General features: G+C 37.3%; 7 protein-coding genes across 16 annotated transcripts; 4 read left to right on the top strand and 3 right to left on the bottom strand.

The window, feature by feature from the left end:
- Positions 1-559: 559 nt before the first annotated feature.
- LOC104769722 (mannosyltransferase APTG1) lies at positions 560-3,716 on the top strand. Of its 3 annotated transcripts, none has more exons than XM_087504960.1 (9): positions 560-842; positions 1,024-1,141; positions 1,432-1,536; positions 1,806-2,089; positions 2,179-2,460; positions 2,582-2,798; positions 2,881-3,032; positions 3,118-3,286; positions 3,394-3,716. In XM_087504960.1, exons 1-9 carry the CDS (start codon positions 634-636, stop codon positions 3,475-3,477), a joined length of 1,620 nt encoding a protein of 539 aa, XP_087361086.1. In that variant the 5' UTR covers positions 560-633; the 3' UTR covers positions 3,478-3,716. The 3 variants fall into 3 exon arrangements, 2 of the variants coding, with proteins under 2 accessions (XP_087361086.1, XP_087361087.1); XR_015592873.1 differs by having other exon boundaries at positions 572-842; positions 2,568-2,798; XM_087504961.1 differs by having other exon boundaries at positions 594-842; positions 1,803-2,089.
- A 160-nt stretch (positions 3,717-3,876) lies between these two features.
- Positions 3,877-5,132, top strand: LOC104769721 (B3 domain-containing protein At3g06220-like). The gene is made up of 3 exons (XM_010493999.3): positions 3,877-4,065; positions 4,177-4,259; positions 4,637-5,132. The coding sequence occupies exons 2-3, from the start codon at positions 4,191-4,193 to the stop codon at positions 4,973-4,975; spliced, it is 408 nt and encodes a 135-aa protein (XP_010492301.1). The 5' UTR covers positions 3,877-4,065; positions 4,177-4,190; the 3' UTR covers positions 4,976-5,132.
- Positions 5,133-5,244: 112 nt separating this feature from the next.
- On the top strand, positions 5,245-7,126 carry LOC104769720 (pyrroline-5-carboxylate reductase). Its single transcript, XM_010493998.3, has 7 exons — positions 5,245-5,606; positions 5,695-5,743; positions 5,848-5,939; positions 6,090-6,162; positions 6,283-6,403; positions 6,511-6,616; positions 6,725-7,126. Exons 1-7 carry the CDS (start codon positions 5,406-5,408, stop codon positions 6,911-6,913), a joined length of 831 nt encoding a protein of 276 aa, XP_010492300.1. The 5' UTR covers positions 5,245-5,405; the 3' UTR covers positions 6,914-7,126.
- Positions 7,127-7,224: 98 nt separating this feature from the next.
- On the bottom strand, positions 7,225-10,080 carry LOC104769719 (uncharacterized). The gene is made up of 6 exons (XM_010493997.2): positions 9,722-10,080; positions 8,729-9,009; positions 8,476-8,582; positions 8,253-8,385; positions 7,969-8,163; positions 7,225-7,877 (listed from the first exon to the last, which is right to left on the bottom strand). Exons 2-6 carry the CDS (start codon positions 8,993-8,995, stop codon positions 7,533-7,535), a joined length of 1,047 nt encoding a protein of 348 aa, XP_010492299.1. The 5' UTR covers positions 8,996-9,009; positions 9,722-10,080; the 3' UTR covers positions 7,225-7,532.
- A 1,507-nt stretch (positions 10,081-11,587) lies between these two features.
- On the bottom strand, positions 11,588-14,129 carry LOC104769718 (formate dehydrogenase, chloroplastic/mitochondrial-like). Its single transcript, XM_087504958.1, has 5 exons — positions 13,736-14,129; positions 13,176-13,350; positions 12,537-13,077; positions 12,197-12,434; positions 11,588-12,009 (listed from the first exon to the last, which is right to left on the bottom strand). The coding sequence occupies exons 1-5, from the start codon at positions 13,820-13,822 to the stop codon at positions 11,896-11,898; spliced, it is 1,155 nt and encodes a 384-aa protein (XP_087361084.1). The 5' UTR covers positions 13,823-14,129; the 3' UTR covers positions 11,588-11,895.
- A 493-nt stretch (positions 14,130-14,622) lies between these two features.
- LOC104769717 (pentatricopeptide repeat-containing protein At5g14770, mitochondrial) lies at positions 14,623-18,421 on the top strand. 2 transcript variants are annotated; one of them, XM_087504954.1, is made up of 3 exons: positions 14,623-17,611; positions 17,692-17,751; positions 17,873-18,421. In XM_087504954.1, the coding sequence occupies exon 1, from the start codon at positions 14,778-14,780 to the stop codon at positions 17,604-17,606; it is 2,829 nt and encodes a 942-aa protein (XP_087361080.1). In that variant the 5' UTR covers positions 14,623-14,777; the 3' UTR covers positions 17,607-17,611; positions 17,692-17,751; positions 17,873-18,421. The 2 variants fall into 2 exon arrangements, with proteins under 2 accessions (XP_087361080.1, XP_010492298.2); XM_010493996.3 differs by having other exon boundaries at positions 14,639-17,611; positions 17,692-17,761.
- Positions 18,297-22,046, bottom strand: LOC104769716 (L-aspartate oxidase, chloroplastic). 7 transcript variants are annotated; one of them, XM_010493991.3, is made up of 9 exons: positions 21,902-22,045; positions 21,624-21,699; positions 21,098-21,258; positions 20,533-20,893; positions 20,114-20,356; positions 19,977-20,033; positions 19,811-19,891; positions 19,552-19,613; positions 18,297-19,465 (listed from the first exon to the last, which is right to left on the bottom strand). In XM_010493991.3, the coding sequence occupies exons 3-9, from the start codon at positions 21,235-21,237 to the stop codon at positions 18,433-18,435; spliced, it is 1,977 nt and encodes a 658-aa protein (XP_010492293.1). In that variant the 5' UTR covers positions 21,238-21,258; positions 21,624-21,699; positions 21,902-22,045; the 3' UTR covers positions 18,297-18,432. The 7 variants fall into 7 exon arrangements, with proteins under 7 accessions (XP_010492293.1, XP_019097990.1, XP_087361082.1 ...); XM_019242445.2 differs by having other exon boundaries at positions 21,809-22,042; XM_087504956.1 differs by having other exon boundaries at positions 21,613-21,699; positions 21,902-22,036.
- Positions 22,047-24,264: the final 2,218 nt, after the last annotated feature.

Below are 24,264 nucleotides of genomic sequence, written 5' to 3'. Positions count from 1 at the left end.
AAACGGTGAATCGTTACTTAACAAAATAAAAAAAATCTTTTTATTGTAAAATTTATTTATTTATTTATTTTTTAATATTTGTTCCACTTAAAGGGTGACACTTGTGTTATTTTGTCTGAGAACCGTTTCTTTAGTTCCTTCCGGAGGAATCATTTCTCCTTCTTTTCTTATCTCTTTCCTCTTTTTATTAATTTTTTAATAAGAGTACTTGTGTGAGTAACGGCCAGTAGCCATGGTCTAAGACAATCTTTATTACTACAATACATATTGTGTTCTTAAGGATTTTAAAATAATAAAAATGTTAAATAATGGATATAACTGTTCTTAAGTAATTGAAAATTGTTCTTATACAATAACTGTTGAATGTGTGTTCTTAAGTATAGACTATTATTTAATTATTTTAGATTTTCTAAGATCACTCTACCGTTAAAGATGCCCTTAGGCCATGTTTTTTCTTAAAGAAAAAAAATTAATCGTCGAATTGTATTATATTACAATGAAATGGGCCTAAATAATCTAGAGCCCATTTTATATAAGCCCATTAAATATTGGCTGAGCTGAGAAGTGAATTAACAACCCAATCAATATGTGTTTTGGGTAATCGCAAAACTGAAAACATAAACTTCTTCTTCGATGGAAATAAGGAAGCGGAAGATCGCCGGCGGCGATGGAGACGGTGGCGCGTCAGTTAACGACGTTAATGAACCCGATTCTAGATCTCCGAGGAAGATATTCTTGTTGTGCCTGGGGTTTCGTGTAGTAAATGCTCTGTTGATTAAGACTTATTTCAACCCTGATGAACATTGGCAATCACTTGAAGTAGCTCACCGCACCGTCTTTGGGTAATGTTTCTAATCTCTAGGCTTTTGAATTTGACTTTGCCTTTTTGTTCTGAGATTATGGTGTTTGTGGTAGTGTTAGATTCGTCTCGGAAGCTTTAATCACATAGTAGTAAGTGAGAATGCTATTTTTAAGATTTTTATTTATTTTTGATTTTGTTTGGTTGATTGATGATAATGATAGGTATGGTTATATGACATGGGAGTGGAAGAGAGGAATACGAAGCTTTTTGCATCCTATGGTATTCGCATTCTTGTATAAACTTCTCCAAGTTACGGGCCTTGATACTCCCTACATAATGGTCAGTATTATTACACAATGTGCTGCTACTTTTCTTGATGGTGATTAGCTTATTTGTTCTAAAGAAGCAGAACCTTTTGACATTGTTTTCTTGAATATGGGTTTCCTTCAGAATCTGAAGTTCTAACAAGTTTCCAATTTTGTCAAAATGGAGTAGTAGTGGCTAGTGGGTTTGGCTATGACTCTGTCTTTGGCTTTGGTTTTCGTAGTTATGGCACTCACCTTGTTCGAACAAAGGTAGATAGACACTGGATATGTGTTTACAATTTTTTTTTTTTTCTTTCTTGGCAGAGGAAAGCTCCACGTCTCATGCAATCTGTATTCTCAGCTATTGGTGATCTCTATCTGTATAAACTCTCAGATGCTCTATATGGGAAAAATGTTGCAAGCTGGTCTGTATCCTTTTCTATGCAGTCCATTAGTAAGCAATTTCTTTTTACTTTTGTATTATATGTCAATGAATTTGCAACCCGTGAGAATAACAAGACTAGCCTTAGTTAATAAAGGCCAAACATTATCTGAGAATGTAACCGGTAGGGTATTAGATATCCTGAGCTTCGATGAGATACGTCTGTTAGTAGTGTCCTCTTATGCTTCTGAAAACTTATTCTTTCTTTATTTGTGTTTGCATTTTATTCTGGATTGCTTCCCTAACTTTTTAGTAGCTCTTTTGTCAAATGGCAAACTGGTTTGTCTTCTTCTGTTTGAACCGTACCTTTTCAAACTGTTTGGAGACTGTTCTTACCATCATGGGGCTGTACTACTGGCCTTGTATTAGAAACCATTCAACTAACTATCCCGTTAATCGGAAGTGCGGTTTGGTCATAGCAGCCCTAGCATGTGCCATAAGGCCAACAAGTGCAATCATATGGTTATATGTTGGGATGCTCGAGCTATTTTTGACACCTAATAAGGTCAAATTCATCATTCTAGAGGTGATCCCGATTGGGTAAGTTAACTCTGCAGCTATGCTTTTCAATGTTCATTTTGATGTTTGCTTTGGAAGATTTCGTTGCGCTAACTTGCTTCTGGTGTTAGATCTTTGGTCCTCGGTTTCACCTGTTTGCTGGACCGTCTGATGTACGGCTCATGGGTTATTGTGCCTCTCAATTTTCTGAAGTTTAATTTCCTTTCATCTGGTGGAGACTATTACGGAACTCACCCATGGCACTGGTACTTCAGCCAGGGATTTCTTGTCATGCTTTTCACTTTTACACCATTCTCCATTACTGGAATGATCAAGTCTAAGAATCATAAGCTTTCAGCTCTTATTCTATGGGTTTTAGCATTATACAGCGTACTCGGCCACAAGGAATTCAGGTAATATGAATGTAGAACGTATCCCGTTTTCTTACACTTTCCATATCCAATACTTTGCATGGAACCTCCTTTCATCATGAATTATGTTTTCCGTGTCATCTACTTAGATTATGAATGATAGGTTTGTCCTGCCTGTGCTGCCAATAGCTTTGATATTCTCTGGGTATGCGTTTGCTCGAATGGAAGTATCTGGTTCATTATCATCATCAGTCACTAAAAAGGAGCAAGTCCCTCGACAGAACCATACCACCAAGTGGTCTCCTAAACTAAGACTTTCAGTCTTTTTTTTGCTTGCTACCAATATCCCAATGGCACTATATATGAGTTTATACCATCAGGTAAGAAAACCACTATATAGTTTCCGAGTTCACTCTCTCTCTCTATTTATGCTATAATAAGGAATGATGTTGTTTCCAACAGAGAGGAACCGAGGATGCGATGAACTACTTATCGGATGAAGCATACAAAGGGAGAGTAAAGAGCATCCTCTTTCTCATGCCGTGCCATTCTACTCCCTATTATTCCACTCTCCATCACAACATTCCAATGCAATTTCTCGACTGCACCCCAAGGTAAAGGATCACGCCCCGAGTCACAGCTCTTGCTTGTATGTGATTCTTAAGGTTTCTCCTTCATCTTCTTCTTCTTCTCAAACAGTGAAGAGAAGGGAGAACTTGATGAGTCAGACCGGTTCTTAGTGAACCCTTTAGGTTTTGCATCAGAGTTAGCTAGAAACTGGTCAGAGCCGCCTAGTCACATTGTATTGTTTTCATCAGAAGAAACAAAACTCAGAGATTTCATGATCCAACAACATTCCTTTAAAGAGGCAAGAACACATCTTTTTTTTTTTTTAGCCATCTCCGACTGTATTTGCTTTTTTATTTTACATTTTACATTTGTAGACTAAAATATGTTTTGTTGGTGATGAAACAGGTGAAGAGGTTTTTCCACGCGCATTTCAAGGTTGATCGAGATCTTCAATCCTCAGTGGTCGTCTATGTTGTAAACCACACATAGTTATCCCTAAGAGTAGCAGCCTTATCATTAGCCTCATCATGGCAGGCTATGGAATCTATCTGAACTCCTCTGTCTCAAAATCAAACACACGGTTGTCCCTTAAGAGTCTAATCTCGGTTATCTTATACCGTTTTAACTCCAATCTGTTCCGGTAAAATTTTCAACCGGGAAAATTACAGATAGAGCATTTGTTTAATTTGTGACTAGTTAATTTCTATGATGACAAAGATTCTTAATCACACTCTTTTTGCCCACAAGTGTTTAGATAAACAGAATCGTTAATTAAATCTGAGCTAACGACCTTACGAATTAAGAGAATATTAACTCTCTACGGTTTCTAGGAAAATTAAAGTACATAAAAGAAAGTGTATTAAAGCAATGCTACTTTCTCACTGGTTTGTAGTTTGTACGAAGAGAAAGGACAGAGAAAACAGGTTCGTAAGTAGACACGCATTTACTGTGTTCTGCTGCCATATTGCACTTTCTTACTTTTTATCTTTGTTTAAATTTCAATTTCTCAACCTTTTTCATCTTAAGAGTAGAGAAGAGAACGAACCCTTTGGACCAGAATAGCTAGCTCTTTTCTTGGTAAGAACCTCTTCTCTTTGTTCCCATAATTCCTAGTGTCTCTTTAACTTGGTAGCTTTCATAATGTTTCCTAATTCGTCTGATCTATTATTCTCTCTCACACACACACAGTTCCTACGTCCTCCATGGCTTCTGGTGATGTGCTTCCTCGTTTCTTCAGTGTGTTTCTTTCCCAGTACAGCTCTGAATCCTTTGTAAGTTTCTTCTCTAAATTTATAGTCTGACTTGACTAGTTAGTTTCGTGAGAAAATGTGTTTTGTTCATATGCTCAGTGGTGGTGATGTGAGTTAGATCTGAAACAACATTGGTAGAATTCTCTCTGTCTTAGCTCAAGAAAGTGAAAACAAGTTTATTAGATATGTTTGAATATGCTCAAATCTGTCAAAAGTATAGTGTAGCTTAGCTTTTCTCAGTTTTTTCTCTTATGTTGACAAAATTAAAGAAGAGGCTTTGCTTTTTTTCTTTTTATGTGTTGAAAGCCTATGCCGTAGACAGAGTCTCAAGTATACGTTTTGTTGCTGATTAGTCACTTTTAACAGTTTAGTTTGTGTTACCATTTTGTGTTGAGCAGATGATACCAACTTCGTACTACGAACACTTACCACGCCGGTTGCCCAAGACTGCGATTCTCATGGGAACCGGTGGGAAGATTTGGAAAGTAGCAATGAAGAGCATACGAGGGCAAGTGTACTTTGTACAAGGTTGGCCCAGTTTCGTGGCGGATAACGAGCTTAAAGATGGAGAGTTCTTGACATTTGTGTTTGATGGTTACAACCGTTATGAAGTGAGCATATACGGTCACGGAGGTTGCAAGGAAATTCGAGCAGTTGTTGAAGTTGAAGACATCTCTGATGACTCAGAGAGTGACAACAACAGTGACGAATCTCTTGTTAGTGTCACTCATGTGTAAGAAGAGATGAAACAAAGAGAGTGACATGGAGAACTTTTCTCTTGAGAAGAGATAAAAATAATTGTAATGTAGACCAAAGTATCACTCTCTTTTGTAATATGATCAAGACGAAGCTAAAACCAATTAAGACTGACTAAATGTTTCTGTTTTCTAACTACGAGTCGTTTTGGATATCTGTTTTCTAACTACCTGTCGTTTTTTAACTATACAGATGTCCAATTCTAATGTGTTACAGAGTTTAAACGGAACTGATCTACTCGTATACTAATGTTCTGTTTTTATTTGGCCTCGAATAATAAAGTGACACGTGGTCACTTGAACTGATCTACTCGTGACTCTTTAGTTTTGAACATACCTGAACACAACTGAGAGCTTTAACCCTAAATCGTATCCCTTAATCGCGTAATCTTTGTTTTTTAACTTTTTTCCGATGGAGATTCTTCCGATACCGGCGGAGAGCTTTAAGGTAGGATTCATTGGAGCTGGTAAAATGGCTGAGAGTATAGCTAGAGGTGTGGTTGCCTCTGGTGTGCTTCCTCCGAATCGTATCTCCACCGCCGTTCACTCCAATCTCAACCGTCGTGACGTCTTCGAATCTTTCGGCGTCAGTGTCTTCTCTAATAGCGAAGACGTAAGTCAATTCCTTCTTTACCTTTCCTTTCAATCAATGTCTTGTGGAGTAGAAAACTAAATTGAAAGTGATGAATGAATATGATCAGGTTGTTAAAGAAAGTGATGTTGTTATATTCTCTGTCAAACCCCAAGTTGGTATACTTCTTAGCTCTCTCTATGATACATTCATCTTCAGTGAAGTTTGTGTGTGTGTGTGTGGGTTTACCTTAAGCTGTGTACCTTTTGATATGGTTGGTTAGTTAAGAAGGCTGTCACGGAGTTAAGATCGAAGCTTTCAAAGAATAAGATTCTGGTTTCGGTTGCTGCTGGAATCAAGTTGGCAGATCTTCAGGTTTTTTGCATCTTTCTACTCATATGTTAGAATAAGATTCTGTCACTATCTATGGTGTTGCGGAGTGTTTATGTTTTTTTTTGCATCAAACATGTTTCTATAGCTCTTTTTGGTTAAAACGCTTAGAGGTCTCGTTTCTCTTGTCTTTAGGAATGGTCTGGGCAAGATCGATTCATAAGGGTGATGCCTAATACACCAGCAGCAGTTGGTGAGGCAGCTTCAGGTAGTTAATCAGAGTGTTTTCATTTGTGCTACTTCTGGATTATGTTTGTGATTTCTATTTCTTTCTGAAGCTATCAATCAAATTGCTTACATGTACCATTTATGTTGTGTGTGTATGTAGTTATGAGCCTTGGAACAGGAGCAACGGAAGAGGATGGAGCAATTGTAGCTAAGTTGTTTGGCGCGGTGGGGAAGATATTGAAAGCTGATGAGAAGATGTTTGATGCTGTCACTGGTCTCAGGTACATAAAAGCACTACGGCTTCTGATATGCTTGAGTTTTCCATGTCACTTACCAAGTAATCATGTACTAATTAAGTTCTTTGAATATTTTGATTTTCTTTTTTCAGTGGAAGTGGACCAGCATACATATTCTTAGCCATTGAAGCTTTAGCTGATGGAGGAGTAGCTGCTGGTCTACCACGAGAACTCGCATTGAGTTTAGCTTCACAAACTGTCAGTATCCAACCCACACCGCTCTTTAGTCTACTTTGTTACGGTATTGAATATACCGGAATTAGAAAGTTAAGCCGCTGTTTTGTGGGGTTAACTATTTCTTGACAGGTTCTTGGAGCTGCAACAATGGTGAGCAAAACGGGGAAGCATCCAGGTGTGTTGAAAGATGATGTTACTTCACCCGGCGGCACTACAATAGCTGGAGTTCATGAGCTGGAGAAAGGCTCTTTCCGTGCAACACTTATGAATGCTGTTGTTGCTGCAGCTAAGCGAAGCAAGGAGCTCTCACAAAGCTAAACTCTCTATACATCATCATCTGGCTGCTGCTAATGTTTCACCTTACAGATTCATTAGAATAAGTGTTATGGCATTGCTTGTTTTTAGATGAGTTTTTCCCCACTTGTCTTCGATGGTAGAGGTGAAGATTATTATTATCTAGACGTTGTATCGATTCAGAACTCGGATACTTCTTTTATAATTCTTAAATCTAATAAAAGTCATTTTGGATCACTCTCAGTTAAAAGCCTCTTGACTTGATTCTGATTCTTTTTTTTAAATGACCACGATGAATTGACTAAACTAAAGAATCTAGAACATGAGTATGACAATGATGTGAAAAATGGACTTTGAATCTTCCAATCAAAGAATCCGACCAATTTGAATAAAACCAAAAGACTCAGACTATCTTACCAAATCTTGGTGTAGATATATACACATAAGAAAAAGGTGCTGGTGACGACTGAATAGAACCCACAAAAAGAAAATAAGAAACCAAGATTTTTAACAAAACCGCCTTCACTCTCTTTCGCGGTCCATAATTTTGCCAATTTGGTAGATCATGCCCGGAGAACACCATGTCAACCGTATGATTCGTAGCAAACGGGTTTTTTAAAAAAAAAATTGTAGTAGACAAGGTTTATAACTGAGATGAAGATGATGGACCTGTAATAACCAAACCCTCCCGAGCAGTCACAGTCACAACATTGGTGACACGAAGCACGGCTTGTGCGCTCAGAGCTGACAGTTTTGACTGGCAGAAGATTTCCCAAGTAATTGGCTCAATGATTTGCTCTTCTTCTGGAGATGATGATGATGACGATGTCTCGGGCTTCATGAGAGGATGAGCTTTTTCATAAACAGTCTGAAGTTCTAGTAGGACGGTCCGTGCAGCCTCACGGGATTCAGGGAGCTGATCGCTAAGCTGAGAAGCAGCTGCTTGAACTAATTTGTCGATTCCATATTCCTTAATACCTTCAACGCCCTGGAATATTTGTATTATAGTGCAAACTTGTTGGAATTGTTACATAACATGCAATGCTTTAGTCAGAGATATATCTGGGAAGAACTATTACCAGTCTAGGAACACTTCGGGAAAAGCATAATGATGCTTTCGCTCGGATCCGAGGATTCCTGTGCTTGAGACAAGGTTGCAGCTTTGGTAACAGCAAGGTTGGGGAAACATATTTTGTCATTGATATTAAAGCTTTGTCTGCTGCCTCGCATACAAACCGTTTGTCTTGGGAAGACTTGAGGAGGAGTTGAGTAAGCTGAAAGCATAAAGTAGTAAAGTGTATAAGAAAAAGTAAAACTCAATCCATAAACACAGTGAAAGAGTAAAAAAAGATAGAAGAGTTACCAGAGGCTCCAAGAGATGTGTTATATGATTATTATATGCACTGAAGATGTCTGCAGATGTCATGCATGCCGTTTTACATACTGCACTTCGTGGATTTTTCAGTGACTTCACAACAAGTGGTATCACTTTTTCACTGTTATTGAAATACCATGAGACTTTAATTTCCCAATATACCTTTAAGAGATAATTAGTCAGAGACATCAGCATAGAGAACATGGCTTACAGCATATGCAGCATTGCTTCCTTGTGGAATATTGAAAGCCGGCGAACATTATTAAGAGCATCACAGACTGAAATCCAATCCTTGGACTCGAGTCCAGCTAAAACCGACTGAAAAGATAAGATCAAACAGATTCTTTTTGGTGTAAACAATCATATTCCAGTCTCCGAATAGCCGAATGTAACAATTTCATCACAAATTTTGGGCGTACTAATACTAATATAACCACAGTACAGAACACAAACATAAAAAGTACCTTGAGAACAGCATCAGCATCGTCAACATTATCCAAGTTCTCAGACTCGATATATTCAACTTCCACAATAGCTATCTCTGGCTCGGGTTTCTCAGCTTCTACAACTTTAGGACCAGTGGAATCCAAGGAGGCAGGGTTTGGTAATGGTCTATCATCAGATTTTCCATTCATCTTGCCAACACAAGGCTTAGCTAAGCTTGCTTTACAATCACTTATCTTCTCCGTTACATGAAGACTATTCATATCTTTTAAAGTATTACTCGCCATACAATGAAGTTTACCTGAGTGTAAACAGATTTAATAAATCACCACTGAAACAAATCACAAACAGTTACAAAGAATAATAACATGGATATAACACTGCAGAACGAAACCTATACCAAAACAATGAAGACCAAAAGCATAACACATCCTCAGATTATAGTAAAAGACTGTTACACCAGGCTTAAAATGAGAGACTCAAAACCCGTTTTCAAACTCATCACCACATAAGCAATAGATCTTTAGAAGTCAGATCTCGATGAATTCAAGTCTACAAAGCTTGAATCAGTCAAGAAACTCAACCAGCAAACAGAAGAGTAAAATTACAAACCAAAATCGACAAAAACAAGACCAAATTAGCTGAAGCGATTGCGAAGCAAGATTAGGGTTAAAGCACAAAAAGAAATCTCAAAAAATGAAGAATAGCGATAAAATCTCAGCGAGTAAACTCTACTTGTCAACATCAAAGCGGACCAATTCAACCAAACACAGCATAGATCTACATTTCGAACTCGAATCTCCAAGCAATTCAACAATAGTAACAACAACAAAGAAAACATGATCTCACTCAGAAGATCTCAATTAGTATTCCAAAATCCGATTCAAAATAACTCTCACACCGGCTGACTAATTCTCAAAATTACAGAGATCAAATGATTAACCGAAACAAGCTCAAAATCTGCAAATGCGTTTACCAAAAACAAAAAAAAAATGGAGATATAGAAAATTTACCGGCGGAAAACACAGCCTCTGGAGTTGGAGAAAATGAAACTGACGGCGGAATAGCGAAACTTTGTGGACTCACACAAAAAAAAAAAATCTCCGACCTTAAAAGAATCTATGTAATCTCTCCTATATTAGGAAATGAAATTTTGAAATGCGAGAGAAAATAGACAGAATCGAGAAATGGAGAGAGAGAGAGAGAGAGAAGAGAGAGGAGTGAGTCTTTCTTAATTTTTGGTACAATGACGAAAAATTAAAAATAATTAACCGGCGATGCGATGTGATGCGATGCAGTATGCACTTTCACACCGAGTCGTCGTATTCATATGGTGTGGGTTTAGAAAAACGGCGTCGTATTCGTACGGTGTGAAGTTGTGAAAAACGGTGTCGTATAAGTGAGTTATGTTTGGGGACCTCAAATGTGGTGCACAGGGTTTTAATTTTGTCGGTTTCTACTTTCTAGTTACCACCATATGCGATTGCCTCGCGGTTGAAATTAATGTTTTTTCTTTTCTTTCTTTTTTTCTTTCTATATAAAAATATATATGTTCCCAAAATTATCCTCTTGACTAAATATATTATTTCCAAAATCTATTTATTGTAATTTCATAATTATCGATTATTATGTTTTTCTTGACATCAATAAAGTTATATGATTAGATTTTTTGATTATGACCCTCCAGCGCCAAAAACATCTATCTCATCAACTATTGTTGTAATTTAGCATAATCTTTTTGGCAATGACTCTTTTTTTTTTTTCTTTTCCAAAGATCTTTATTTTTGTCAACACATTTTTCTTGAGATTTTTTAGTATAGTACTGTAAGTTTTTGTTTTGGGAAATGTTGATAAGAATGACTTTAAATGTCTACGAGTTATAGATGAATACACAGAAATACATGGTAGGTCTAAGAGGCTTTAACTCCATATCGTATAGGAATTAATTTCAAAACGGGTCAGATCCGTGTAATAATTAACTGCAATCATTTGTATGATTGAGTTTTTGATTAGTGAAAAAAACAATGTCTAATTACTTTAAAAATAATGTTAATATTACAAAAGTAAATTCGTCGATTATTTTCTATAATGATGTTTGGTGATGCAGAATTAACGAGGTTTGCGTTTATCCGTTTAAAAAAAATACTAGTATATATTATTGTGTCAAATTTGTCATCAAATTTCGTATGTTGTTATCATAACGCCATGCATTTTTACAATGACAAGCCAATCACAAGTCTCAAACCTGAAGATTCAAATATTCAATGATAACAAACTTGTTTACTCTTATAATTTCGTATTTAAACTGAAGTAAATTTCCTTTTTACTTATGCGTATCTCTTTCAATAAAAAAAAAATCATCATCCCGTCAGTTTTGAGAATCAAAACTAATAAAAACATGCTTTTCAGAGAAATTTCGATTTAGATGTAGTAAAAAAAAAAAAAACACATGACAGCAGATTTTGAAAAGAAAGAAAATTAGAAAAAAAAAAAAAAAAAGGAAAAGAAGTTGGCTGTCAGTCTGTCACCATACCATATCTAACCACTGTTAATGATCAAATGCCAAATTGAATGATTAGCATCCCACCCTCTTCTCCCATGTTGACAAAAAAAAAATGAAGCTTATTATATCATGGTTTGATATGGATTGATATATAGTTGTCAAAGGAAATAAATTATTGATACATCAAATATGGACCCACGTACGTTGTTTTCTATAAAATGATACAAAACATTGTCGTAATGTCGTAGTTAGACCATTGTCGGTGTTACCTGCAGGTGTGGCTCAGGCCGGTCCATTAATTAGGTCTTTTTAAAAATCGTCAAATTACTTTTGACAGTATAGACTATAGAAGTGAGAACACACGGAACACTTTCCCTTTAGGCAAAACTGAACATGCCCTTTAATTATTCATATGTTTTTGGTGATTTGGAACCATAGAGTAAGTTCATACAATTGGGTAAACAAATACGCATGTGATTAAAAACCAATAAGGACTATGTTCACAAACTCTCTCTCTGAACATGGGAAGTGCCCTCCTATTATTGTGCTTCTGAAATAACATATTAAACTAAACGAAAAGATGACCAAGTTATTTTGACTTATAGTAAGTCCAAATACTTTCTTTTATTTGTTTTCTTGAACGTTGAGATCGCTTCTCATCATCTTCCACCTCCACCTCATACCTTACTGGTACTGAGGAGCAAGTTCACCGTCCTTGACGATGTAATTCTGAGCAGGGAAGTCCTCTCCCTTGAAGTACCTCTCCAACATGTCTTTCGTCCCCGCCGCATATCGTAGCTATAAAATTGAAAAAGAAAAAGAAATTGGTTTTAAGTTCCAAATGACAAATTAATGTGCATACTAAATTAAATAAAGCTACTACTAAACAATTGGATAACACAACATATTTTGATTTGTTTAACTTATTATGTTTTCAAAGTGTATGTTATTATATGCTAATGTTAAAAGGAAAAAATAATGTTACCTGAGCGTCAATGGTGGTGCCAGAGATGTGAGGGGTCATGGCTTGGTTAGGCATGTAACGCCATGGATGGTCCTTAGGAGCTGGCTGTGGGTCCCACACGTCTCCGCTGTACCCTCCAATGTGTCCACTCTCCACGGCCTCCACCACCGCTTGCCTATCCATGATGGCTCCTCTTGCGTTGTTCACTATCAAAACGCCTTTCTTCATTTTCCCTATCAGTTCTTTGTTGAATAGTCCTCTGTATCATAAACAAGAACTCATCATTGGTCAAATTTCAGACAACAAGTCTTGTTTAATTAATTAGTGTACATCTTTATTGTTTGTGAAATTAGCGTCGTACCTTGTCTTCTCCGTGAGAGGCATGTTGACGACTACAACGTCGCACTGAGGGAGCATTTCGTGCATATCCTCAACGTACTTAGCTCCAATCTCTTTCTCCAGCTCTGGTGCCATCTGAAGCCGGTCATGGTACAACAAGTTACACCCGAATGGTTTCAACCGTTGTAGCAAAAGCTTTCCGATTCTTCCAGCTCCCACAGTTCCTATGGTCTTCCCTTCCAGATCATAAGATCTGTACGAAATGCTGGCGACGTCCCAATCGCCTCTGACGACCTGGTTGTACCCTGGTACGAAGTTTCTCATGAGGATAAGGATTCTCATGAGCTCATCTTCTGCAACTGAGACCACGTTGCTTCCCGTGACTTCAGCAACAGTCAGGCCAGCAGCTGCAGCTGCCTGGAGATCAATGTGGTCCGAGCCAATACCAGCCGTGAGGAGAAGCTTCAGGTTCTTGGCTTTCTTGATTCTTTCAGCATTCACATACGCCGGGTGGAAAGGAGTGGATATTAGGACGTGAAGATCCGGGATATGTTTCTCAAGTTCTGCCATATATAAAAGAACCATATATATTGCATTTATAGTTAATGCTACGCAATATATAAAAAACAGAACCAAGATTTTGGAAGGAATGAATACATACCGCAGTCAGGGCCTTCTTTGTCATCAGTGACAATGTACTGATGTCCTTGTGATTCAAGCCAGTCGCGGATTCCTAAGGCATTCTCGACGCAGCCAAGGAAGTTAGGGTTCTTGGTAGCGTATTCGTTGGCCTTGTAGAAAACTCCAACAATCTTTTTGCTATCACCAGAAGATGCCTGTTCCATAAGCCAAGTTCAGGAAGCTATTAAAAAATTTAACATCAAAAAGTGCATAACAACAACATTCCAAGAGAGACCACACATCATGCCATTTAATAATTGTAAAAAGAAACGACAGTTGTGCTTTCCTAATTTTAATCACACGTTTCAGTCATGCACAGTCTCTGATCTGATCATATCACATCAAAACTGAGTTCTTCGAAACCAAAATTATATCCACTCAATTTTACGGCCAAAGATCTAAAAACCTCAATTACCATCACGCACACAATCAGAAGAACCCACCACCAAAAGAAGAAAAAAAATAGCATCACAGCCATCACTTGATGACCAGTTTAGAACCTAAATCGTGAAAGAGAGATCGAAAAGGAAGAGTACTTACATTAAAGTGACGTCGTGCGAAGTAACCCGAAGAAGGAGAGGAAGCACAGGCTCTGATCGCAGCTTTAGTGACTTGTCGCATCGCCATAGTTGAGAAGAGAGGAGAGATTAAAAATATCAATTTGGTTACTAGGATCGATTTTGTTTTTGTGTGAGTGTGAAATCACTAATTGGACAAGAGAGGATTTATATAGGAAGAAATGTTCACGCACCTGCACCAAATCAGACCAGCTACACTGTGCCACGTGGAAGACGGCTCCCATAGACATCATCTTGTCGTACTAATCTTGTTTCTCAAGTACAATTTACAAAAATTATCATTGAATTCTACAAGATTATTTACTCACTATGCATTCACCTGTTTTTTTTTTATTTTTCTTGGTCAAAACGCATTCATCTGTTTCTCAAACAAATTTATGTATAAATCTTTTTTTTCCTTGTTTAAACAAATATTAATTTTATTCAAAAATATTATTTTCCTTTTTAATTGATTCCTCTTCATGATATTTTCACACTGGGGAATCGAATTCTCTATGAAACAGAGTACAAACCATTAAAAATAGATCTCACCCAATATTTCAATTAAATTCTTTAAAAAAAAAAAAAAAGTTAAAATTTTTTCTTAACTGAGACAACTTATAGTATAATTTATACAATTTTCCAACAATTAATTAAATAATTAAAATTCCAACTAATATCTAAAATGCAATAATGATAGTATCTAGTTGTTTGTTAACGTTATATGTTTTGGATAAGTCGTGAATTAAAGCATCGCATTATATTACTCCTCTAGCGAAAACGTGAAAGCTTAATTTAGATCTAGCCCAAAACAGGCCCATTAATATAGGCCTCGTTATTTTTTTTGAGTCTCCTAAACGACGTCGTGGTATTGAACTTAAACCTCGTCGTCGAACTTCGAAACTCTTTTTCTCAGTTCATCTGTGGGGAAAACGATGCGTCGTCGTCACAAGCAGACGCCATGAGAGCTTGCAAGAGTCTCTGGAGAAGCTTGGAGATTTAGATGAACTCCAATCAATCTGCTGATGATAATGATAAGGATTTGGAATAACTATACGGGAAAATACAGATTCATTCTCTCATCAAATTACCGCTCTTTCTCGTCAATCAAACAACCCCAAATCCCTGGAAGAGAAGATACTTCCTTCCTGATCACAGGACACAGATTCATCCCAGATTTACCAACTCCTTACAAGAATAAGGTTTACGTCTCTCTCTTTCGCACACTCTTTCACCTCTACTTAAACTGCGGGAGGCTTTACGGAGCAGCGAGGACACTCTCTGCGATGTGCAACTTCGGCGTTGTTCCAGATTCGCGTCTCTGGAATAGTTTGATTCATCGTTTCAGTGTCAATGATTTGGTACACGACCAGGTATCGTTGATTTACAGCAAGATGATAACTTGTGGAGTTTCTCCAAATGTTTTTGCTCTCAATGTGTTGATTCGTTCGTTGTGCAAAGTTGGTGAACTGAGATTTGCGATTAGTTTACTTAGAAATAGAGTCATCAGCGTTGATACTGTTACTTATAACACTGTGATTTCGGGATTATGTGAACATGGTTTGGTTGACGAGGCTTATCAGTTTCTATCTGAAATGGTGAAGAAAGGTGTAATGCCTGATACGGTTAGCTACAATACTCTGATTGATGGGTTTTGTAAAGCTGGAGACTTTGATAGAGCTAAGGGTTTGGTTGATGAAATCTCGGAACTAAACCTTGTCACTCATACTATACTCATAAGCTCTTACTACAATCTCCATGCCATTGAAGAAGCGTACAGGGATATGGTTATGAGTGGGTTTGATCCGGATGTGGTTACTTTTAGTTCGATTGTTAACAGATTGTGCAAAGACGGGAAAGTGCTGGAAGCGGGATTGTTACTAAGGGAAATGGAGGAGATGGGTGTATATCCGAACCATGTAACTTATACTACTCTTGTTGATTCGTTATTTAAAGCAAAAAGTTACCGCCATGCTTTGGCTCTTTATAGTCAAATGGTTGTGCGTGGGATTCCTGTAGATTTAGTTGTATATACTGTTTTGATGGATGGTCTGTTTAAGGTTGGAGACCTTATGGAGGCTGAGAAAACATTTAAGATGCTTTTGGAAGATAACCAAGTTCCAAATGTGGTTACATATACGGCTTTGGTAGATGGGTTGTGCAAAGCAGGGGATTTAAGCAGTGCAGAATTTATCATGACGCAGATGTTAGAGAAAAGTGTTCTTCCGAATGTTGTAACCTACTCTAGTATGATAAACGGGTATGTGAAGAAAGGGATGCTCGAAGAAGCTGTTAGTCTTATGAGAAAAATGGAAGACCAAAATGTTGTGCCGAATGGTTTTACTTATGGTACAGTAATTGATGGCTTGTTTAAGGCAGGGAAAGAAGAAGTTGCTATTGAATTGAGTAAGGAGATGAGGCTGATTGGGGTGGAGGAAAACAGCTACATACTTGATGCTCTGGTGAACCACTTAAAGAGAATTGGTAGAAGTAATGAAGTTAGGGGATTAGTCAAAGACATGGTATCTAAAGGAGTGACACTGGATCATATTAACTACACATCTTTAATTGATGTGTTCTTCAAAGGAGGAGACGAAGAAGCTGCTCTTTCTTGGGCTGAAGAAATGCAAGAGAAAGGGATGCCATGGGATGTTGTTTCTTACAATGTCTTAATCAGTGGGCTGTTGAAGTTTGGCAAATTCGGAGCTGACTGGGCCTACAAAGGAATGAGAGAGAAGGGTATAGAACCAGATATCGCTACATTTAACATAATGATGAATTCACAACGAAAGCAAGGGGATTTGGATGGTATCCTTAAGCTTTGGGATAAGATGAAGAGTTGTGGAATAAAACCGAGTCTGATGAGTTGCAATATTGTGGTTGGAATGCTGTGTGAAAAGGGTAAAATGGAGGAAGCTATTGACATATTGAATCAAATGGTGTTTATGGAAATCCATCCTAACTTAACGACATACCGGATTTTTCTCGACACGTCTTCAAGGCATAAAAGAGCTGATGCTATATTTGAAACTCATGAGACACTCTTGCGTTATGGAGTTAAACTTAGTAGGCAAGTTTACAACTCTCTTGTTTCAACTCTGTGCAAACTAGGTATGACGAAAAAGGCAGCTATGGTTATGGAGAAGATGAAAGAGAGAGGCTTTGTTCCTGATACTGTGACGTTCAATGCCCTTATGCATGGGTACTTCGTGGGCAGTCATGTAGGAAAAGCTCTTTCGACATATTCCGTTATGTTGGAAGCAGGAATATCCCCGAATGTTGTAACCTTTAATACTATAATAAGAGGTCTTTCTGATGCTGGGCTAATAAAAGAAGTGGACAAATGGCTGAGTGAGATGAAGAGTAGAGGTATGCGTCCTGATGATTTTACATACAATGCTTTAATTTCCGGTCAGGCTAAGATAGGGAATAAGAAAGAAAGTATGACAATATATTGTGAGATGATTGCGGATGGGTTGGTACCAAAAACCAGCACTTATAATGTGCTTATCAGTGAATTTGCTAAAGTTGGGAAGATGCTTCAGGCAAGAGAGCTAATGAAGGAGATGGGTAAGAGAGGTGTGAGCCCCAACACTTCGACATATTGTACTATGATATCTGGTTTGTGCAGACTTTGCACTCATCCAGAAGTTGAGTGGAACAGAAAACCAATGTACTTGGCAGAGGCAAAAGGATTGCTAAAAGAGATGATCGAAGAAAAGGGATATATTCCGTGTAGTCAAACTATTCACTGGATAAGTGCTGCTTTTTCTAAACCTGGAATGAAGGTTGATGCTGAAAGATTCTTAAAGGAGTGTTACAAGAAAAAGAATGCTCGTTCCTCAAATTCGTGAACCGGGTAATTCTGTTTCATCCTTTGAATCCTAATCTCGCTTCAATATTCAGTTGCAACTTTACTCAAATGTTTCATTTTCCCAGATATAATAGCAGATTTGGCTCCAAACTGGACATCTAAGCAATTGTGAATTCCGCAATTGGGTTAGTGCTGGTGTGGCACCATACTTCTTGAGTTGTGTTCTGAGATATCTTTATTGTTTGTTAAATCGAATTGCACGAGCCAAAACTATTTCATGACAATATTTATTGAATTATAATGTAGCAAAAACAAGAATGGCGGCTGCAGACTATCGATCTAGCTGGTTTCTGGATGGAACAAGTAACTAAGCTGGTTTCGAAAGTGGCATTGAAGAAGAAATTTCAGCTTCTCTGTGCAGCCTTCTCATATCGCATTCAGGTCGAGGTAAAGGAAGACAGGAAGAATGAATTCATGCTTGGTCTGATACTGAAAGCCACACCCGAGCTTGGAGCTCTTGATTTCCTCAGGAGAAGGATGGAAGCTTCTGGAAATGGTGTACTCAGAAGAAAGAAACTGAGGATATGGAGTCAGTGAAGGCAAGACTGTTCTCAGTCCTGCTTCTTGCTTGGGAAATCCACATACAGTATACGTTTGTTTCTTTTTGCCCAGAAAGTCATCAATATACACCATAGCAAAGGGATTGAAAGATGAATTGCCACAATGATTGTTTATCTCAGATGAAAACTTTATTTTCTTTTGTATTACAGTGTCAGAATCAGAGTATTCTTTTGAATGCCAAATTTTATTCATATGAATACTAACAGAATTGATTGGCTTCAAATAAGAACAAAACTCCTGCAGTTTTAACAATCAACAAGTGAGCTGCTGCGTATGTTCTGTAACCGCCTTGAGCTCCAACTAGCTGTTGTAGGAGAAGACGGGAGAATAATTGTCGGAATGCGCTTGCTTTCTTCCACAAAAGGATAGTCTGTCATATAATGAAGACCACGGCTTTCATGTCTGGCTAGGGCGCTGCTCACCACAAGCTTAGCGCAACAGAATAAGTTTCTCATCTCACAAGCTTCAAGAGCTACCACTGTCTGTTCCCATCCATGTTCAAACAAAAACGTTTCCCATTTCGCTTCTAGCTCTGCGATTTTCCTCTCAGCGGTGTTGAGCCGAATGGTCGATCTGACGATACCAACGTACTTCCACATCACTTCTTGAAGCTCTCTTCTCACTTCTTTGGTCAAAGCTATAATCTTTGATAGTACTTCATCTCCTAGCGATCTAGCTGTCGCAACAACAGGCCTTGTCCATTTCTCTGATGCGCTTAGATCAAGTTTTGTGCGTTTCATGAGCTCAGTTGAAGGCTGAACAGCCCGTCTCGCGAAAACCAGGGCTTCTAAAAGCGAGTTACTAGCAAGACGGTTTGCCCCATGGAGACCGGTACACGCTACTTCACCTGCTACAAACAATCCAAGGACATTGGTTTCGCCTTGTAAAGCAGCACGAACTCCTCCACACATATAATGAGCTGCAGGGACAACCGGTATAGGCTGACGAGTGATATCCAGACCGTGTTTAAGACATTCAGAAGCTATGTTGGGGAAATGGGCAAGAATCTTTTCTCTGGGCTTATGGCTTATGTCAAGTAACACATACTTTTCTTTCCGTTTCTTGAGCTGGTCATCAATGCTTCTTGCTACCACATCTCTTGGAGCAAGCTCAGCTCGCTCATCGTATACGGGCATAAATCGTTCCATTCCTAGATTGTAGAGGATGCCACCATCACCTCTAACGGCCTCGGTGATGAGGAAAGCGTTTTCTCTAGCGGTTTGTGGTTTGATGGGAAGACCTTCGTCGGCTAAGGCAGTAGGATGAAACTGTACAAATCTTACCAAATACAACAAACAAAAACACAAACTCGTAAGTTTCATTCTCAACAAATTTATTTTGGCCTTGTTTAGGAGTTTACTTACTCCATATTTGAGATCACAGCTTGAGCTCGATGAGCCATCGCCATCCCATCTCCAGTAGCCACCTATACAAAAACCAAGTGGATAATTAAAAATGGAGCAAAATATATCATTGCAACTAGCACTAACAAACCAAGCGATCAAAAGTGTCATAAACACACAAAGACGTTATGCTGCTCCTGCTCATTCTTTCTACTGATACAATTGGAAATATGAAAGTTCCATAAAGTTCTGTAACTAAGAGAGTCCAAAGAAATGTTACCAGAGGATTTGTAGTTGATGGATAAATATGCCCAGCTCCACCTGAAGCAAGCAATGTCACCTTCGATAAAAATCGTACCACCTGATAAAACATGAGATTTTTTACATTACAATCTAAGCCACAAGGCGAATAATCAAACCGCCAGAAGCAAGATATCTTTGTATACCTCATTTTTTTTTATATTCAAAGTGTCAACACCATAACAAACTGTGCTCAAACCGTCCTGTTTAGATAGAAAAAGAATGATCTGATAAGGCGATTGATCAGAGGCAATTTGGTTTTTTAAGAGGTGTGAAGTGGAACCTGAGAAGTGAGCAGATCGATTGCAAAATGGTGTTTGAAGACAGATATGTTGGGATCGTTAAGTACAGCTTCAAGTAAAGCTCTCTCAATCTCTCTTCCTGTCATATCAGCTGCGTGAACGATCCTACGATGCGAGTGACCACCTTCTCTTGCCAAATGCAAGTTTCCATCCTCGCCGTGATCAAATGATGCTCCCATCGCAATCAGTTCACGGATCCTTTCAGGTCCTTCTGTACACACAACCTGAAAAATGACATTCAGACCGTGAAACAATGAGACAGGTTTGGACCATCTCCCATCACTACAGAACAGTGACATGTCAAGCAATGAACAGGATATAGGATATAACAATGCAGCAATTAAAGCCAAATTCTCCATCTTTGTGAATGTATTTTATATAGTCAGTAATGAGGACTTACTCTTACGGTTTCCTCATCACAAAGATGAGCACCGGCGACCATTGTGTCCTGCATATGACTTTCTACAGAATCCAAAGGGCATAAGACAGCACTAACACCACCTTGAGCATAGTTTGTGTTACTCTCATGAGGCTCATCTTTGGTAATCACTGCAACTGTCCCTTGTTTTGCAACTTCTAAAGCGTAACGCAGACCGGCCACTCCACTTCCAATCACAGTGAAATCATAATACTTTGTCGAAGAGGATACCGAAACAGCCCTGATACTTCCACAAGGTTTTGAGCTCTCACTGATGGCGGAAACACCAGGAGAGTAACAACCACATCTCTCAGATTTTAAAGCCTTGGGAACCCCACTTGACCTATGCACACAAAAAAGTTTGATAAGTCTAACTATTCAAAGAATGAAAACCAAAAAATCTGTGGACTTTGGAATAGGAAATAGAAGTGGATGAGTTCTACATGAGAACAGAGAACAAAAACAGAAATGGGAATCTAATAAAAATGTCAAATGCTGCACAGAAGTGACAAAATTTGGGATTAAAAGGTTAAAAAGAAGTGATTACCAAGGAAAGGGGACTTTGAATGGACTTGTCCTGAAAGTAAAACCAGAACTCCAAGAATCTTGTCGGTAACTTTGTCCCCTGTGTACCTGCCCGGCAAGATAGAAAGCATGAATGTTTCCAACAGAAACATAAGCCGCCATTTCCGACTTTTATTACAGCTCCTGCAAAAAACATAACAACAACGACAAAATTCACCAAACAAAAACACAAAGCATGAACTCTGTACAACATGAATCAAAATTCAAAATGCATAGATCCTCAAAAATACAAAAATGCATGCATAGATCCTCAAAAGTCCAAAATTCTTTTGAAAGAAAGATCTGAAATGAACAAATGATACGATACGAACGAACAAGGATAGATCTCACAAGCGGTGTCCAAAATTCCGGAACTTTAGAAACAGAGTATACAAGAAGAAAATTGAAAACTATGTGTTGTGTAGTACTGTAGATCACACACAAAAACATTATGAATCCCCAAAAAACTGGAAATGTAAGTAATGAATGAAGACACACAGAAACCGTACGGAATCACGGGGAAGCCCTTTTGCTGATCTCAAGCACGAAAACGAAGAACCCGTGACCGTAAGCTGTTGAAAAAATCTGGGTATTCAATAGAACGTGATTCAGAGTTAATAAAAACACCAACTTTTTCGGAAAGTAACAGAGACGATGATTAAAATCGATTTTTAAAATAAATAAAAATGAGAACTTTTCACTCCGTCAATGTCAATGAAGAAGAAGAAGAAGAAGAAGAAGAAGAAGAAGAGTGTTTGGTTGTTTGGTTTGGTCGTCGAGAAGCGACCTCGAAGTTCGCGCCTTCCTCCGTGTGTAAATGAGCCGCCCCCAACAACACAAGTGGTGTGGTCTTCTTCTTTTTTTTATTCTTTCTTTTTCCCACTTTATGCTTTTGGGATCTCTCTTTACTTTTTATAGGCTTTCTTCTGTCTTTTTTTTATATACTCCAAATATAATAAATAGTGAGCTGATAGTTTTAAATTTTTAATAAATATATTTTGTAAGATAATAAAAATTGTTGAATAACTCCCATCTTTTTCTTCTAGACATATGCATATGAATAAAGACATTTACCCTACAAAAGGACAGCCTTGTGGTTCATAAAATTTTGAATATTATTCCTTCTGTTTCACAAAAGTCTCATTTTGACAAATTACACACAAATTAAGAAAAACTTGAATTATACATATATACCCTTATTTAATAAGCAATTTATCATTTAAATCTAATAGAAAAAGCTTTGGGTTAAGGATAAATTAGAAAATTTGATATTAAAAATCTCATTGGAAATATAAAATGACAGTCTTTGTGAAACAAAGAAAATACTCTAGAATGACACTCTTTGTGAAATAGAGGGAGTAATTTTAAAAAAAAATAAATTCATTAATGCATACATCGTTACTTGTTAGGTCAATATTTTTTCTTTTTTTTTTTTCAAAAAAAAAAAAAAAGCAAACTAAAATTAAATGTGTTTCTAACAACTTGTAATTGTATAAGACTCTCACTTTTTTTCTTCCATGAGTAGTAGTGGCCAATGACATCTCCAACGGCCACAAATTTTTTTTTTCTAAACTAGTATAATTTTTGGAGTCTTCTTTTAATTTGAGTCTTTCTTTTATATATTTTGATGGCTTCTGAATTTTTCCATCGGACAAACTGAAAAAGACAAACCAATGATAAAATAAATATCTAGAAAAAGACCAAATTATGATAGCCACTCAAATGAAAATATTTTTATAAAACAAAAATATATATATATATATATATATATATATATATCAAAAGATCCTATGCAAATTCTAATGGAATGGTTGGCATCTGAATGAATGAATGCTATTACAATTTTCCCACGTTGATCCTAAATCCTAACTCTATTGTCAATAGCTGATCGAGAGAAGTCTGTGGTTTTTCCAATTGCTTTTGTTTTACTTTAATGATCTCATGCATGGTGTGTGTTTCTTGATTAATGCAAAATATAGATCCGAATTTACTAGTACAGAGTAATAGAGTATAATCAAAATCAGAATAATTAGTCAATTGTCAAAATCAAATGTAGCTTAAAAAAAGGTATCTTAAGATTTACTAAAAATGTACAACTTACAAAGTTTATGAGGGTTTGTAAAGAATCGTGGTTTCTTTCTAAGTCAGATTCTCTAATATAGTTGGACGAACTCACCTAAATGTGATGAAATTGTATATCAAATCCATGTTTTTCAGTTTAGGAATTGCCAGATTGTGGTCAACGTAAGATTAACCCAATAGGGAAAGAATCTCATCAATTTAGCTGTCAGTCACGTTCTGATTGTGTTTTTGTACACATATTTAGAATGAAGTAATTACCACGTAATCTAAATGAGGTAATCAGGCGAGGTTTGGAAAGGAAGTACTATTTTATTAGAATTCACTAAAAAACTATTTAAAATTTAAAATATTGTCGAAAGTCACATATGGGCCGAGGTTTACCAACAAAATTCTAAATGGGCCGATAAAGATTCTTTTGGGCTCCGATAGACAATTTTATGAATGCGTCCTGACAATCAAACGAACGAATACGATGATAAAGGTGAACTTTTACCATTGTACTAACGTATAATACATAACAGCTTCTTTTAATCCGTAGCTTATATCATTATTACTTTCTAAACCATAGCTATGCATGCCCCCTAATTATATAAGTATATCCAAAAGTAGATAATTCAATTCGTAGCTTATATCATTACGTGATTTTTAAAATGATGGTAAACTTGTGATTGTGAATCACAAATTCCTTGCCTCCTTGTCCTTCGCCATGGACTACACAAACCTCATATATATGAAAATCAAACTAGATTAGATTAGAATGATATAGTGTCCATCGAATTCTTTGATATACTTTTTTTCTTTCTACGACGTGATTATTGTTTTTTTTTTGGTTTGAAAACAATAAAGAGAAAAATAGAATATAGATACTACAGTAGTTATTATACATTGAATTGTTGCAGAAAATTATTACCCCTCTTATTGACACAACCCCCAGCGTTTAGGGTTTAATATGTCTAAAATTATAAATGTGCCAGCTATATCCTTAATTGCCTCTATTTTTCTTTTACAAAAATAAATTTCCAAATATCATTCATTTCCCAAATAGACCATTCAGATTTTCTACGCAGC

The sequence above is a fragment of the Camelina sativa genome, chromosome 20 (genome assembly GCF_030686135.1).
Source record: "Camelina sativa cultivar CO46 ecotype springtype chromosome 20, ASM3068613v1".
NCBI classification, from domain to species: domain Eukaryota; kingdom Viridiplantae; phylum Streptophyta; class Magnoliopsida; order Brassicales; family Brassicaceae; genus Camelina; species Camelina sativa.
The sequence above is the reverse complement of the archived record's forward strand: the minus strand, read 5'-3'. Positions and strand labels throughout refer to the sequence as shown.

Coding starts and splice junctions, on each gene's coding strand:
- LOC104769718 (XM_087504958.1), bottom strand. CDS start 13,822: ATGGCGATGCGACAAGTCACTAAAGCTGCGATCAGAGCCTGTGCTTCC. Junction 13,078..13,175: donor CAAAGAAGGCCCTGACTGCG/GTATGTATTCAT, acceptor TATATATGGCAG/AACTTGAGAAACATATCCCG. Junction 12,435..12,536: donor CCTCTCACGGAGAAGACAAG/GTACGACGCTAA, acceptor TTTATGATACAG/AGGACTATTCAACAAAGAAC.
- LOC104769720 (XM_010493998.3), top strand. CDS start 5,406: ATGGAGATTCTTCCGATACCGGCGGAGAGCTTTAAGGTAGGATTCATT. Junction 5,940..6,089: donor TCAAGTTGGCAGATCTTCAG/GTTTTTTGCATC, acceptor TCTTGTCTTTAG/GAATGGTCTGGGCAAGATCG. Junction 6,404..6,510: donor GATGCTGTCACTGGTCTCAG/GTACATAAAAGC, acceptor TTCTTTTTTCAG/TGGAAGTGGACCAGCATACA.
- LOC104769722 (XM_087504960.1), top strand. CDS start 634: ATGGAAATAAGGAAGCGGAAGATCGCCGGCGGCGATGGAGACGGTGGC. Junction 2,090..2,178: donor CTAGAGGTGATCCCGATTGG/GTAAGTTAACTC, acceptor TTCTGGTGTTAG/ATCTTTGGTCCTCGGTTTCA. Junction 3,287..3,393: donor AACAACATTCCTTTAAAGAG/GCAAGAACACAT, acceptor GTGATGAAACAG/GTGAAGAGGTTTTTCCACGC.
- LOC104769716 (XM_010493995.3), bottom strand. CDS start 21,237: ATGGCGGCTTATGTTTCTGTTGGAAACATTCATGCTTTCTATCTTGCC. Junction 20,894..21,097: donor TTCAAAGTCCCCTTTCCTTG/GTAATCACTTCT, acceptor TTGTGTGCATAG/GTCAAGTGGGGTTCCCAAGG. Junction 19,614..19,810: donor CATCAACTACAAATCCTCTG/GTAACATTTCTT, acceptor GTTTTTGTATAG/GTGGCTACTGGAGATGGGAT.
- LOC104769721 (XM_010493999.3), top strand. CDS start 4,191: ATGGCTTCTGGTGATGTGCTTCCTCGTTTCTTCAGTGTGTTTCTTTCC. Junction 4,260..4,636: donor AGTACAGCTCTGAATCCTTT/GTAAGTTTCTTC, acceptor TGTGTTGAGCAG/ATGATACCAACTTCGTACTA.
- LOC104769717 (XM_087504954.1), top strand. CDS start 14,778: ATGATAATGATAAGGATTTGGAATAACTATACGGGAAAATACAGATTC.
- LOC104769719 (XM_010493997.2), bottom strand. CDS start 8,995: ATGGCGAGTAATACTTTAAAAGATATGAATAGTCTTCATGTAACGGAG. Junction 8,386..8,475: donor GAAGCAATGCTGCATATGCT/GTAAGCCATGTT, acceptor TTTCAATAACAG/TGAAAAAGTGATACCACTTG. Junction 8,164..8,252: donor CACATCTCTTGGAGCCTCTG/GTAACTCTTCTA, acceptor TTATGCTTTCAG/CTTACTCAACTCCTCCTCAA.